The sequence below is a fragment of the Notothenia rossii genome, assembly GCF_949606895.1.
Source record: "Notothenia rossii genome assembly, chromosome: 8".
NCBI lineage: Eukaryota > Metazoa > Chordata > Actinopteri > Perciformes > Nototheniidae > Notothenia > Notothenia rossii.
The window spans coordinates 77,464,307-77,478,830 of NC_136906.1; the positions used below are offsets into that span (position 1 = coordinate 77,464,307).

Below are 14,524 nucleotides of genomic sequence, written 5' to 3' on the forward strand. Positions count from 1 at the left end.
ATGGAACTAAATCCCCTCTACAATCAGAGACCAGACTACATTTAGCTTATTTAAAGGTCACCTATCATGCTATTTTTAGTCAATAGCATAGGGTATCTCAGATATATACAAATATATAAAAAACATGTCTATGAAGTGTTTTGCTCAAAATACTAAACAGATCACCCATTCTAGCCATGCCTCATATCCCTCTATTTCACTTCCTGTTTCAAAAGTGCTGATTTGGGGTAAAAAGCTTTAAAAAAATAAAAGTTGATAAAAAAGGAGGGGGCTGAGCTCATGCGGGACCCGGCAGCTACTGTCTAAACTAAATGCTGCCGTGATGAAACGTCATATCATGGATTATCAAGGATTCTCTCTGAAACAGTATGGAGCTCAAAGGCTTTCTCTCTTGCCGGTTATACCACAAGGTGAGTTCCTTTTTACTTCCTGCTTCTTCACACACATGCTCTCCAGTACAGGTTAGCTCTGAGTGTTAGCGATGCTAATGTAAACACCGACCATATTACGTCCAAAGCAGTCGGCCATTGTTTCTGATGGCAACGTTTCTGGTACTAATATGGTTAGTGAGGAAGCAGCTCTACCAACACTGACACAATCTTCTGTCTGTGTTGTAACATGTTCTTTTGTTTTGTTTATTGTTTTGTATGAAGTATTCCAGAAATGTATGTTGCATGTCTTTATTTGATGGTATTTACTTGTTTAAAATGAAATGTTTCTTTAGGTCACTGTCCAGGGACTACAGATGAAAAGTAACCTCTTGGCTAACTCTGGCACATTTACAGAAATGTTGATGAATGTGCACTGTCCCTGTTCAATAAATGAATACATAAATAACTAGGATCAACACATTTTCCTGATATGATAAGTTAGTGATTACACTTAGTAACTAAATTACCTTTGATGTAGTACTTGGCCTTGCTGGAGGATCCGATCCTGCGTCTGTACGTCGCGTTGAGTTTGACCTGACAGATGTTTGCTCCGATGCAGGCGGACAGCGAGGGGTTGGTGATGCCGGACAGCTGGATCTGGTACACGTAGCGGTCGCCGTTCGGACGGATGTCTCCGGACGCCTCGTGTTGGCTGAGGGGAGCAGGGGGAGAGAGAGGGTGTAAAGCAGGAGTGCATAAACCTTTCCCTTTGAGAGACAAAACTTTGAAGTGTCTTGGAGTACTTTGAAAATCCCTATTTTTATTATTATCATATATTTATTATACCATTTTATCTGACAAAAAAAAAAGTATTTTATAATTTATTTTATCCTATCTTTTCAAAATAACATTTTTATCTCCTGAAAAAACAGCAGAAGACAGCGCTGATGTAGAAGAGACATGAAGAAGAGGGGACACATGTTGATGTAGAAGAGACATGAAGAAGAGGGGACACTTGTTGATGTAGAAGAGACATGAAGAAGAGGGGACACATGTTGATGAAGAAGAGACATGAAGAAGAGGGGACACATGTTGATGAAGAAGAGACATGAAGAAGAGGGGACACATGTTGATGTAGAAGAGGGGACACATGTTGATGTAGAAGAGACATGAAGAAGAGGGGACACATGTTGATGAAGAAGAGACATGAAGAAGAGGGGACACATGTTGATGAAGAAGAGACATGAAGAAGAGGGGACACATGTTGATGTAGAAGAGGGGACACATGTTGATGTAGAAGAGACATGAAGAAGAGGGGAACCATGTTGATGTAGAAGAGACATGAGGAAGAGGGGACACATGTTGATGTAGAGGAGACATGAAGAAGAGGGGACACATGTTGATGTAGAAGAGACATGAAGAAGAGGGGACACATGTTGATGTAGAAGAGACATGAAGAAGAGGGGACACATGTTGATGAAGAAGAGACATGAAGAAGAGGGGACACATGTTGATGAAGAAGAGACATGAAGAAGAGGGGACACATGTTGATGTAGAAGAGACATGAAGAAGAGGGGACACATGTTGATGTAGAAGAGACATGAAGAAGAGGGGACACATGTTGATGTAGAAGAGACATGAAGAAGAGGGGACACATGTTGATGTAGAAGAGACATGAAGAAGAGGGGACACATGTTGATGTAGAAGAGACATGAAGAAGAGGGGACACATGTTGATGTAGAAGAGACATGAAGAAGAGGGGACACATGTTGATGTAGAAGAGACATGAAGAAGAGGGGACACATGTTGATGTAGAAGAGACATGAAGAAGAGGGGACACATGTTGATGAAGAAGAGACATGAAGAAGAGGGGACACATGTTGATGAAGAAGAGACATGAAGAAGAGGGGACACATGTTGATGCAGAAGAGGGGACACATGTTGATGTAGAAGAGACATGAAGAAGAGGGGACACATGTTGATGTAGAAGAGACATGAAGAAGAGGGGACACATGTTGATGAAGAAGAGACATGAAGAAGAGGGGACACATGTTGATGAAGAAGAGACATGAAGAAGAGGGGAAACATGTTGATGTAGAAGAGGGGACACATGTTGATGTAGAAGAGACATGAAGAAGAGGGGACACATGTTGATGTAGAGGAGACATGAAGAAGAGGGGACACATGTTGATGTAGAAGAGACATGAAGAAGAGGGGACACATGTTGATGTAGAAGAGACATGAGGAAGAGGGGACACATGTTGATGTAGAGGAGACATGAAGAAGAGGGGACACATGTTGATGTAGAAGAGACATGAAGAAGAGGGGACACATGTTGATGAAGAAGAGACATGAAGAAGAGGGGACACATGTTGATGAAGAAGAGACATGAAGAAGAGGGGACACATGTTGATGTAGAAGAGGGGACACATGTTGATGTAGAAGAGACATGAAGAAGAGGGGACACATGTTGATGTAGAAGAGACATGAAGAAGAGGGGACACATGTTGATGTAGAAGAGACATGAAGAAGAGGGGACACATGTTGATGTAGAAGAGACATGAAGAAGAGGGGACACATGTTGATGTAGAAGAGACATGAAGAAGAGGGGACACATGTTGATGTAGAAGAGACATGAAGAAGAGGAGACACATGTTTATGTAGAAGAGACATGAAGAAGAAGGGACACATGTTGATGTAGAAGAGACATGAAGAAGAGGGGACACATGTTGATGTAGAAGAGACATGAAGAAGAGGAGACACATGTTGATGTAGAAGAGACATGGGGAAGAGGGGACACATGTTGATGTAGAAGAGACATGGAGAAGAGGGGACACATGTTGATGTAGAAGAGACATGGGGAAGAGGGGACACATGTTGATGTAGAAGAGACATGGAGAAGAGGGGACACATGTTGATGTAGAAGAGACATGAAGAAGAGGGGACACATGTTGATGTAGAAGAGACGTGAAGAAGAGGGGACACATGTTGATGTAGAAGAGACATGGAGAAGAGGGGACACATGTTGATGTAGAAGAGAGATGGAGAAGAGGGGACACATGTTGATGTAGAAGAGACATGGAGAAGAGGGGACAGATGTTGATGTAGAAGAGACATGAAGAAGAGGGGACACATGTTGATGTAGAAGAGACATGAAGAAGAGGGGACACATGTTGATGTAGAAGAGACATGAAGAAGAGGGGACACATGTTGATGTAGAAGAGAGATGGAGAAGAGGGGACACATGTTGATGTAGAAGAGACATGAAGAAGAGGGGACACATGTTGATGTAGAAGAGACATGAGGAAGAGGGGACACATGTTGATGTAGAAGAGACATGAAGAAGAGGGGACACATGTTGATGTGGAAGAGACATGAAGAAGAGGGGACACATGTTGATGTAGAAGAGACATGGAGAAGAGGGGACACATGTTGATGTAGAAGAGACATGAAGAAGAGGGGACACATGTTGATGTGGAAGAGACATGAAGAAGAGGGGACACATGTTGATGTAGAAGAGACATGGAGAAGATGATTCTAGGTGGACGGCTGCTCTCACCTGAAGTAGAGCGCTCCGAGGCTGAGGCTAGCTCCCGTGTCGGGGACCTTGATCGTCCCGTTCACCATCTCCACCTCATGCTGCTTCACCGCACACGCCGAGCGAGTCTCCCAGCCAATGAGAAACTCACAGGAGGCCTCATCAACACTGATGGCACAGAAACAGATATCATCGATAATCATAAAGGTATTCATATAGCAGCTTTAACAGAAGCAGGTTAGTGCTTGGTGGCAGATTGAGTCGTTCAGGATCTTTGTGAATTTAAAACCAAAGGAAGGAAAAGCTAATGCTGTGAAACCGTCAGGATTAAAGTTAAAACAAGTCATATTGTATTTGGTCAAGTAAAAAAAGCCTTTGAAAATATACTGCTCATAATAGACTGCTTTCACCTTAATCTAAACATGGAGATATAGAAACAAAAACATTTTACTTAAGAGAGCTGAAGAAGGCAATCAGACATTTCTTAACTACAAAACTTTTTTATCAACAAAGACAAAGTGTGCTGTTTGGCAACGCACGCCAAAGTTAACTTAAACCAGAGAAAGTTTAACTTAACACAGAACATTCTATTCTGCCATTAACAGGCAGAGTTAGCAAGTGCAAGCGAGTGTAGTTCATTGTCCATCACAGCGTCATTATGAGAGGTGCAATGACGCAGATTGTGAATATGTAACAAAATCATCTCATCCTGCTTGTTTCAGTTTTTTGTTTAAATACCCCTTTAGTTTAGTTAGGATTCAATCCAATTAAATAACACCTTAAAGCTTGTCTTCTAACAGATCCAAGCTCTTTCATGCTGTTTTTACTGTGTGTTTCTGTGTACCTGATGAGGGTGGGCTGTCCCACAGTGGAGCCGCAGCTCAGCTGGATCGTAGTCTTCGCCTTCACGCCGTTTCCACACGCATCGTCTCCCGCTGAGTAACTCACTGAGATCTTTCCATCTGCACAGGTGGTTTGAGATTATGATCAGGACATTTTCTGATATACATAAAAAAACACAGCTATAAGAAGATTAACGAGTAATACAAAAACAGCACCTACAACTACAGAGGTAGAGGTCAAAGCTTACGAAGCTAGGAAAGGTAGGTAAGACCTGAAAGGGTTAAGTATATTGGCTTTTTGCACTACTTTTGATTTTGAATTTTGTATTTTATTATATATGTTGCATTGTTGGAGGAGCTCAGGTCAGAAGAATTTCATTGCCATTTCTACACTGTAGTTATGTGCATATGACAAACCTTTGAATCTTGAATCTATAATAATTTAAGGCTCACCTATCATGCTATTTTTAGGCAATAGCATAGGTCTCAGATATATACAAATATATAAAAAACATGTCTATGAAGTGTTTTGCTCAAAATACCAAGCAGATCACCCATTCTAGCCATGCCTCATATCCCTCTATTTCACTTCCTGTTTCTAAAGTGCTGATTTGGGGTATAAAGCTTAAAAAAGGAGGGGTCTGAGCTCATGCGGGACCCGGCAGCTACTGTCTAAACTAAATGCTGCCGTGATGAAACGCCATATCATGGATTATCAAGGATTCTCTCTGAAACAGTATGGAGCTCAAAGGCTTTCTCTCTTGCCGGTTATACCACAAGGTGAGTTCCTTTTTACTTCCTGCTTCTTCACACACATGCTCTCCAGTACAGGTTAGCTCTGAGTGTTAGCGATGCTAATGTAAACACCGACCATATTACGTCCAAAACAGTCGGGCATTGTTTCTGATAGCAACGTTTCTGATTGGGCCGTTGGTCCACATTTCAGATATTACGTCATATCGGACGCAAATCTGGATCAGCTCCGTTGTTCCCCCGTTTTTAGAGATTTGGGTACGGAGGGAAAGAGAGAGGGTTTTACTTTCTGATGCTGCGTGAGTTCCCCGACACACCGGGGACACATCTTTATGTATAAAAGACATCAACAAGTGCATTTTGCATGATAGGTCCCCTTTAAAACTAACTAACAAAAATAAAAAACTTCCAATTAAATATGTTCAATATTTTCAATCCTTTACATTTGTATTGCCAAAATTAGTAATTGATTTGTGGATCTTTTACAGCTATTCCCTTATGGCCTCAGTTACCCACCAGTGTAGGTCATCTGCTGGGTGTAAACCTTCCCCAGAGTGTGTGTGGCTCCTGCTGCAGTGCGCCGGCACACAGTGGCTCCTTCAGGACATCCTGTGAGCCCGCCGTGGATCCCCTGACACAGGTTGATGTAGTACCTGAGCAACACACACAAGAGAGGTACGGTAAGTTTATTTATATAGCACATTTTCAGGAGGCAATTCTATAGGCGCGTTCACACCAAGTACTTTTCCCACAAAGGTTCCTGAGAACTCTTTAGTTCTCATGAACTAAGTACAGATCGCGTTCACACCGGAAATTAGTCTCAGGGGGAGGATTAGGCAAATGAAACCGCTGACGTCACTTCTTCTTCTTCTGCTTTGGGTTTACTGGCAGACCGCAAACAACTTCACGGCGTATACTGCCACCCGGAGTCCCCGGCCGGAAGCTGCTGGGACTCCCAGCAGCTTCTACTGAAGCTTTCCGAGTAAATCGCCAGAACGCCGACACCTCCTCATCTCCACCGCTCCCATGTTTTATTTTGTGTTGTCATAAGTTAGTCTCTCTGCGTTTCTGCGCTGGGCTAATGCTAATGCTAATAATGCAATGCGAGGATAATAAAATGGCGGCTTCACAAACGTTTTTGGGAGTTTGACGGGGCGTGGTTTGCATTCCGCCCAGCCAATCAGACACAGGAACCTTTTTCTCCCACGAAAGTCCCTGCTCTCTAACAGGGACTGGAAAGGAGGTAAAAAAGGTTCTCTAGAACTAATTTAATTCCTGGGACTTTTTGGTGTGAACGCAACTAAATGGTAGTTCTCAGGAACCTTTGTGGAAAAGTTCTTGGTGTGAACGCGCCTAATGTGCTTTACATCGTCATTAACACTTAATAAGAAGACAACAGAAAGGAGCACAATAAATAAACATAATGGAATAACAGGTTCATAAAAACCATGCATAAAAGAGATAGTTTAAAAACAACATTGTAAATACAGTAGGTGCTAAAACAAGTTAAAAGACTTCTGGGTAGTTACGTGAGTTACAAGTGATTTTCATTTGGGAGCAGTTGGGTTAAACACGATAACAAAGGGTTTAATACAAGAAAAGATGTAGGCGAATTATCACAGATGAGTGAGGGTACACGAGACACAAAAGGTTGGGAACCACTTTGTGAGATCAGACGTACGAGTCTCCGTGGTGGCTGAACCTCCAGGGCTCGGTGAGGGAGGACAGGGTCCGCAGGTCGAAGGTTTGATGCTGGCTGACCAGCTTACACTCCATCTTCACGGGAGGACACACAGCGCTGGTGCGCCACTGGAAGGTGGCCGAACATCCCGCCGTCTCTGAGAGCAGCTTGGGAGAGCCGTGGCCCTCCGACTGATCGCAGCTGAACAGGATGGAGGACTGGCGCTTTCCAGAGGCTGCAGGATTCAAAGATTCAAACGGTTTTATTTTCATGGGCACAAAAAGCTACAGAGTAGAAATGGCAATGAAATTCTTCTGATCTGAGCTCCTCCAGCCACTCAACATATATAATCAAATACAAAGTAAAAAGTCAATAGAATACGATGTGTACAAGAACAGAATATGAAACTAAATAATGTAAATTAAATTAAAAAGTGTATTGCGCTGATAACTATTTATATAAATTAGTTTATTGCAAGATGACAAACAGGAATGTTTATCGGGCGCTTAGCAGAGCTCAGGGGTTTAGCAGAGACTGAAGGAGAGACAGAAAGGCAGCATGTTACTCAGAAAGGAGAGAAGGAATGGGGATTTGAATACAATGCAACTCAAAAAAGCATTTTGAGAAGTTTGAAACAAATGAGAAAAAAGTTGAGGTTTTCTTATTTAGTATCATAAATGAGCACAGATGTTTAACACAGTCAGAGAAACTTGTCATTTTAAGTTAAAACAACCATTGACCTGCTCTGTTAAACTCTTCTGACTAACTGTATCACATCTTGAGACCTAAACCTCAAAAGTAAGTACCGTAATTTTTGGACTATAAGCCGCGCCTTTTTCCCCATTGTTCGACGCTGCGGCTTATATAACGGTGCGGCTAATCTATGGATTTGTACAGCTAACGGCCACTAGGGGACCTCCTAAATCTATGGATGTTACAGCTAACGGCCACTAGGGGACCTCCTAAATCTATGGATGTTACAGCTAACGGCCACTAGGGGACCTCCTAAATCTATGGATGTTACAGCTAACGGCCACTAGGGGACCTCCTAAATCTATGGGTTTTACAGGTTACAGTCCACCACCTTTAACTCTATGGGCTCTATGGCCGGTCCTCTTGCAGTGAAATGTCATGTCTACTTACTCAATGTTCATCAGCTACCAACAATGCCCATTTAAAAAGGGCTCTTATAAGACACACCATGTGTTTTGGAAAATGCTTAATTCAAGATTAAATCTGGTACAATTTCCCTGTTTTCTGAGTTTTTTCTGACATAAAGACGAGTCAACAAATATAAGATAAATAAATGAAACAGAAATGAGCGGTCACCTGCGTTGCAGAACCCCCACTTCTTGTCCGTGTCGTAGTTGGCTGTCGTGGCGCACCACATCCTGCCGTCAGACCTCCCATCTTTGGTGCACTCGGTGTACAACTTCTTCATGAAGGTGAAGGGGAACAAACACACGTCGCCGTCATCTGTCACTACAAAACACAAACAAACATTCAAATACTTTCAAAAAAATACAAATACTTTCAAAAAATACTTTATCTTTAAAAGAAAGGTCCAAAGGTCCAAAGCCAGATTCTAGTCGTTTTAATAAAAACAGGTTAAGTAAAGCAGACGTACCTGGTGGGCACGGATCCCCCCCTCCGTACTGCATCAGCACAGCCTCCTCATCGTGTTTGAAGTCCATCGTCATGGCCTTGCTGATCCCAAAAGACGAGGCGGACTGGTCTGAACCAGAACCAGACACCCTGCAGACGGCACTCTGCTTACAGGCCGGCTCTGTCACTGAGCCGCAGACGTTGATGTGGTAAATGCTGGAGTTCACAGGCACCTGGCATACAGAGGGTTCACTTTACTACCTTATATCTATAGACGTACACCTAAAGGCAATGTGAGGGAACACACGTGAATAACTGGAGTTCATTTTGTCTGACTTGACCTTCACGGCAGGGTTTCCGATAGGATGTTTTCTTGCCGGTCAAATGTCCGGAAATAATTTATTTTACCGGACAAATTTGAAACTTACCGGTCATGTTTCCACAATAATAAGAATTGTTTAGCAGAGTTTCCGTTAGCAGGTAATTACCGGACGATGACCGGATATGCTGATGTTTAAAAGTCAGCTAATGGGGCTCATTTTTATATTGCTTCAGTTTATAATCATAACAGATCGAAAAGTTCAGGTAGAGGTAAAAAACGGTAATTACCGGCTAACGGAAACCCTGCTTCACGGATAAAAAATATGTTATCTACGATAAAAGTATGAACTGAAGGCTTATAACGGCAATTTAAAGTAGGGGGAGTAATATTACAAAATGTAAACTGAGATTTTTCATAAACTTAATGTTGCTATAAAAAAAAAAAGGGGGGGATATTTTGGGGGATTACAAATGTAAAAACTGACGATTTTAGTGAAAATAATTGAAATATACTCAGAGATTATAAACAATTGAAAGAGAAAACTCTGAACCCTCTAATAATCTAAGATAAAGAATATATTCATGCAGAGCTCAAGTCAGATATATTCTCTGTGAATAGTCAAATGGATGAGGCTCACCTGGACTTGGCCAGAGAGGATGGAGAGGTCGAAGGTGAACTGCAGCTGGGAGTCAGTGAGCTGGCAGCCGCTGGTGTCGGTGTGTGTGGCGTCCGAACACACCAGAGGGGTCGCCCACTCGAACAGATACACACACTGCTGCAGCCTCAGCATCTGAGGAGAGCCCTGGATGAAGATACAAGAGGATAGGTGTGGAAGTTAAGAAATGCATTGAAATTGTTTAAAAAACATCGTCAGAGAAGTAAAAAGACCTGTGCATGTGTAGGTAACGTCATCTTCTGTTAAAAGGATTATAAACACAACATTTTGATAATGAATGGAACCGTTTATAATAAAGAGAAAATATTGAGATTAACATTTAAAAAAACTGGAAAAATGAGAATAAGTCTACATTTTTAGAATTAAGTTGTACTGCTATTTCAAAAATAATGTAAAAATGTAAAAAATGAATGACTTGAGAATAAATGTGTTTCTGAAAGTGTAACACAATAGTTTTTTGGAGAGCCCTGGATAAAGATATAAAAGGATAGGTATGTAAGTTAAGAAATGCATTTTGTTTTTTAAATCGTATAAAAGACATGAAAAGGTGAATTTTGCATAATAGGTGACCTCTAACTCAAATGTTTTTCTCCAAATGCCAAATAATTAAAGTAATCTCCCTCCTCTCATCCCCCCCCCCCCTTTCTCCCTGTCTCCCCAGTGTCAGACTGACCAGCTCCAGGCCCCTCTGGCAGGTGAAGATGATGGTGGAGGTGTAGTTCTGAGCAGGATCAGCTGCACACTGGGTGGAGCTGCTGTACGTGATGGACACTTCTCCTGAGGCGCTGTTGATCTCAGGACCGCTGGTCGTCCGCCCGATGTCCTTCAGGAGACAGAAAGAGAGTGTTAACGAGAGGAGAGGAAAAAGGAAATGTTATTGAAAGAGACAGGAAAGAGAACACATCACACATTGAGAGAGAGGACAAGAAGGGAGGATCGTTATACAGAAAAACTACGAAAAAGAGGGAAAATGAAATTTTTTATTCTAATTGAGATTTTTTTTAACAGCGCCTCTTACTGCGTGACATAAACACTGACATTTTTATTATGCAGAAATCAATAAGAATGTTTTCATTTTTAGAAATGAATATTGCAACAACTGAAATCTAGAAATACCTGAAGTCGAATTGGAGTCAAATATTTGTCACGGTTTCTTGTAGCCCCTTAAGATCAAGATTAAAAAGATCTACCCAAACTGTATGCAAGATTAAAAAAAGAAAACTAATAAGATAATTAACGCTGTCAAAATTATCGCGTTAACGGTGGTAATGAATTTTTTGAATTAATTGCGTTAAAAACATTTAACGCATGTGCAGAATGGCCCGCCCCATACATCCCACCAGTGGTAGCACCAGGGTAAGGACTGGGGTAGGCTACAGCCATACCAAGAAATGGCTTCGCCCCACCATGAACAATGATGTTAAAGTAAGCAAAATAAAGTCCGCCAACTCGCGCCGAGTAAATTGCACAGACAGCAGTTAGTAAGATTGATTTCAGTAGCCACTTGTCTGGAAATACCGAAGACCAGAAACGGTTTTGAAAACTTTTGTCACGTAGTGATCGTCTTCTCAATAGAACATCTTTGATAATGTCTTCTGGCCAATCAGAATCACGATAACGGCGTGGTGTTGTTGCAGGAAGTCCTGACGGAGAATACTTTTGCTGTAGTACATCTCTATATACATCGATACAACATTACGTGTTGATAGAAATCAACACGTAATGAAATAAGACCCCACGGTTTGATGATTGATAGGTGTGTGGGCTGTCTTTCATTTTGACACACAGAACAATGTTATAATAAACATACTGTATGTTAAATGGATATATCCGCCTTCTTTCATTTATCTTTCCATTCCCACAACAATATACATAAAGAAATGGCATATTTTGGACATAGTTCGAATGGTGATTAATCTGATTAATTAATTTTTAAGCTGTGATTAATCTGATTAAAAATTGTAATCGTTTGACAGCCCTAAAGATAATATAAGATAAGAACTACTTTATTGATCCCAATTTGGGAAATGTTTGTGTTGCAGCAGCATAAAAAGACATGGCGTAAAGAACAGCCTGAACTTGCAGACCCTCCATATCACATTTAAAACGCACAAAGGGTCTATTTGTGCCTCTCGATGGTATGTAAGGGTACAGCAGCGTTTCCGCCAGGGGGGCGTCTTGCTGTCATTTGACGCCCTTATTCAGCTCGGAACGCCCTGAACTCGAGCCGAGGGCGTCCAAAAAATAATAATAATTTGAAAGAAGATAGAGAGTTTTTATCGCTTGAAATTACGAAAATGAAAAAGGCCAAGGACATCCCTCTGTTGGAGGGGCAAAGGAGTCTGGTGGGATTCTTTTCGCCGCCAGCAAAGCGTGTTCCCGTGACGGAAAGTGTACTGCCGGCGAGCCTTGACGGGGGGTGCTAGTGTAGCACGCGCGTGAACTGCGAGCGCCGTCTCAGCCCTGGTCTGGCGGAAACACTGTGGTACCGTATAGTTGTGTTCGTGAGTGTCTCACCACAGGGGGTCCATTATCAGGATCTGAGCAGACGGCAGCTCCGGGGGGGCAGGTGACCCCGGGGATCGGGTTCAGAGGCTGACAGATGTTGATGTAGAAGTCTGGAGATCCGTCGTCTTGGCCCACGGTGTCATCTGAAAGGAAAGAATTGGGAGAGAGGGAACATGGAAACAGTAAGTCAACTCCCTTATTTAAAGACAGCGTGGAAGAATCACAAGACAAGAGATTTTAAAAGATATATAAAAAGGGTTTAAATGTTAAAGGTCCCATGTCATGGCGATTTCCACTGATCATAATTCCATTGTTGAGGTCTACTAAAATACAAAAATACTGTGCAATTTTCCAACTCACATTGGTTTCGCATACAGCATCTCTGTAAAGTATGTGTATTCAGCAGTATTCAGTAACCCCCCCCTGTGAGCCCAGTGTGCTCCGATTGGTCGGTAAGTTGTGAATCGCGCTAAACTCCGTGGAGGTGTGATTTCCTTGTTTAGCGATACACAGCCAAACACAGCCAAACTCACCCTGAGCACACACAAAGTCACAGCCGAAATAAAAACAATAAGTGTGGCTTGATATTGAGTAAGAAAAAGGTTTAAAGGTTGATAAACGCCGTGAGAATGGGTCTGCAGAGAGAATGGGTCTGCAGAGAGAATGGGTCTGCAGAGAGAATGGGTCTGCAGAGAGAATGGGTCTGCAGAGAGAATGGGTCTGCAGAGAGAATTTCGCTGTGATCCCAACTGTCTGTTATCAGCCTGCAGCCAGGGAGGAGAGATCAGCAGAGCTGCATGCACTGAGTGTGTGTGTGGATCGGTCAATTTGGACCAATCAGCGGGGGCTTAACGTAACGGCTCCACGGATTGGCCCATTTAGTTCCGGGTACGTGCTTTCGTAAGCACGTACCCGGAAGAATTAAATGGATGATGACGTATCACCAACGAGGCGTTTTGGGGAGGTCTTCTCTGTGTTAGAGTTTTACTCCCTTAAGGGTCTACTTTAAGGATTTTGACTCTGCAGACCGTTTACATGCAGAAAAACCTTCATAACACACAAGGGGACGGGTAATAACCAGAAAAGCATGACATGGGACCTTTAAAGATCAGCACATAGGAGTCTCAGATCCAAAGACATGGATTTGGGGGTCGTAAATGCAGACCAGTTACCATTTACTGTAGAAACATATTCACTTTTTCATCCATCTGCTGAGCAACTTAAATCAATGCAACGTAACAATTTGCTTGCTATCGATTCTGCAGACACAGCACAGTTTGCTTAAGGTAGATGAGTGTGATGCTTTCAATTGAATGTCTTTGACACCGCTAGCAAAGCCCTTGTTGCTATATTATATTTCCTGTAAAGACTGTTTTCTTCGCCTGAGGAAAATCTGGAAGCTTCCAACAGCACTCAGCTTTAACAATGCTCCGAGAGGTCGCTCTCCACGTCTCTGTATAGAAGCAGCGAAGGTCAACAGTCTCAGAGGAGAGCGACTCGCATGCATTTACATTGAACAAAAAGGTGAGAGAAAGTTGCAGAACTGAACAGAGTATGACTTCTTTCTCGGCACAGGGAGCCACTTCTCCATTATATATCTTCACATGGTTATTTTCTCACAGTGATGAAAACCTTGGCCCACCGACCTGTCGCTGTGTAGTATCCGCTGACATGAATCAGAGGAGTCAGGTCGATAAGAGCCGAGCCGTTCTGGACTGAACACTTTACCTGGAAGATGAAAATATTTGTCAGTGCTACATTCTTGTAGAGAACAATAAAAGCTTGTATGACTCACACGGCCAGACTCGAACAGAAGAATGTAACAATTATTATTCCACTCAATGGCAGCAGGAAGTTTTCTCTGACTATTTTTTTCTTCTTGAACAATCCCACGCCCTCGACAGCGCCACATAATTGAACGCTGCATTTCTTTGATTATTCTTGAGAAGCTGATTATAGTCCACCTGCACAAACTGTACACTCAACAGATATTCAATTTGCCTGGCGAATTATCAAATGTAGTAAATATAAAAGGATGAACTTCTTCTTTACAGTATCTTGTAATTATCATTCTGTTGGGTTGGATGTCATAACTTCACATACATTTGATTTGATTTACCGATGAAAGGACTTCAGATATTTATTTGCTTTGTTGAATAGAAATAATTACCAGAATTTGATTACTTGTGAAAAAAACGATTTAGTGTCTCTACTTTAAAGAGTCCTCT

General features: G+C 42.1%; 1 protein-coding gene across 1 annotated transcript in view; it reads right to left on the minus strand.

Moving 5' to 3' along the window:
- The window catches only part of igf2r (insulin-like growth factor 2 receptor), a 72,135-nt gene that overhangs the window by 7,726 nt on the left and 49,885 nt on the right, over nucleotides 1–14,524 (minus strand). The window contains exons 36-46 of the mRNA XM_079645327.1: nucleotides 13,943–14,024; nucleotides 12,306–12,439; nucleotides 10,462–10,611; nucleotides 9,750–9,914; nucleotides 8,813–9,023; nucleotides 8,515–8,667; nucleotides 7,186–7,420; nucleotides 6,021–6,157; nucleotides 4,754–4,871; nucleotides 3,931–4,077; nucleotides 899–1,083 (exon numbers count right to left, since the gene is read on the minus strand). Of these exons, the coding sequence (XP_079501453.1) occupies nucleotides 899–1,083; nucleotides 3,931–4,077; nucleotides 4,754–4,871; nucleotides 6,021–6,157; nucleotides 7,186–7,420; nucleotides 8,515–8,667; nucleotides 8,813–9,023; nucleotides 9,750–9,914; nucleotides 10,462–10,611; nucleotides 12,306–12,439; nucleotides 13,943–14,024 (1,717 nt within the window). The remainder of the gene's footprint in view (nucleotides 1–898; nucleotides 1,084–3,930; nucleotides 4,078–4,753; nucleotides 4,872–6,020; nucleotides 6,158–7,185; nucleotides 7,421–8,514; nucleotides 8,668–8,812; nucleotides 9,024–9,749; nucleotides 9,915–10,461; nucleotides 10,612–12,305; nucleotides 12,440–13,942; nucleotides 14,025–14,524) is intronic.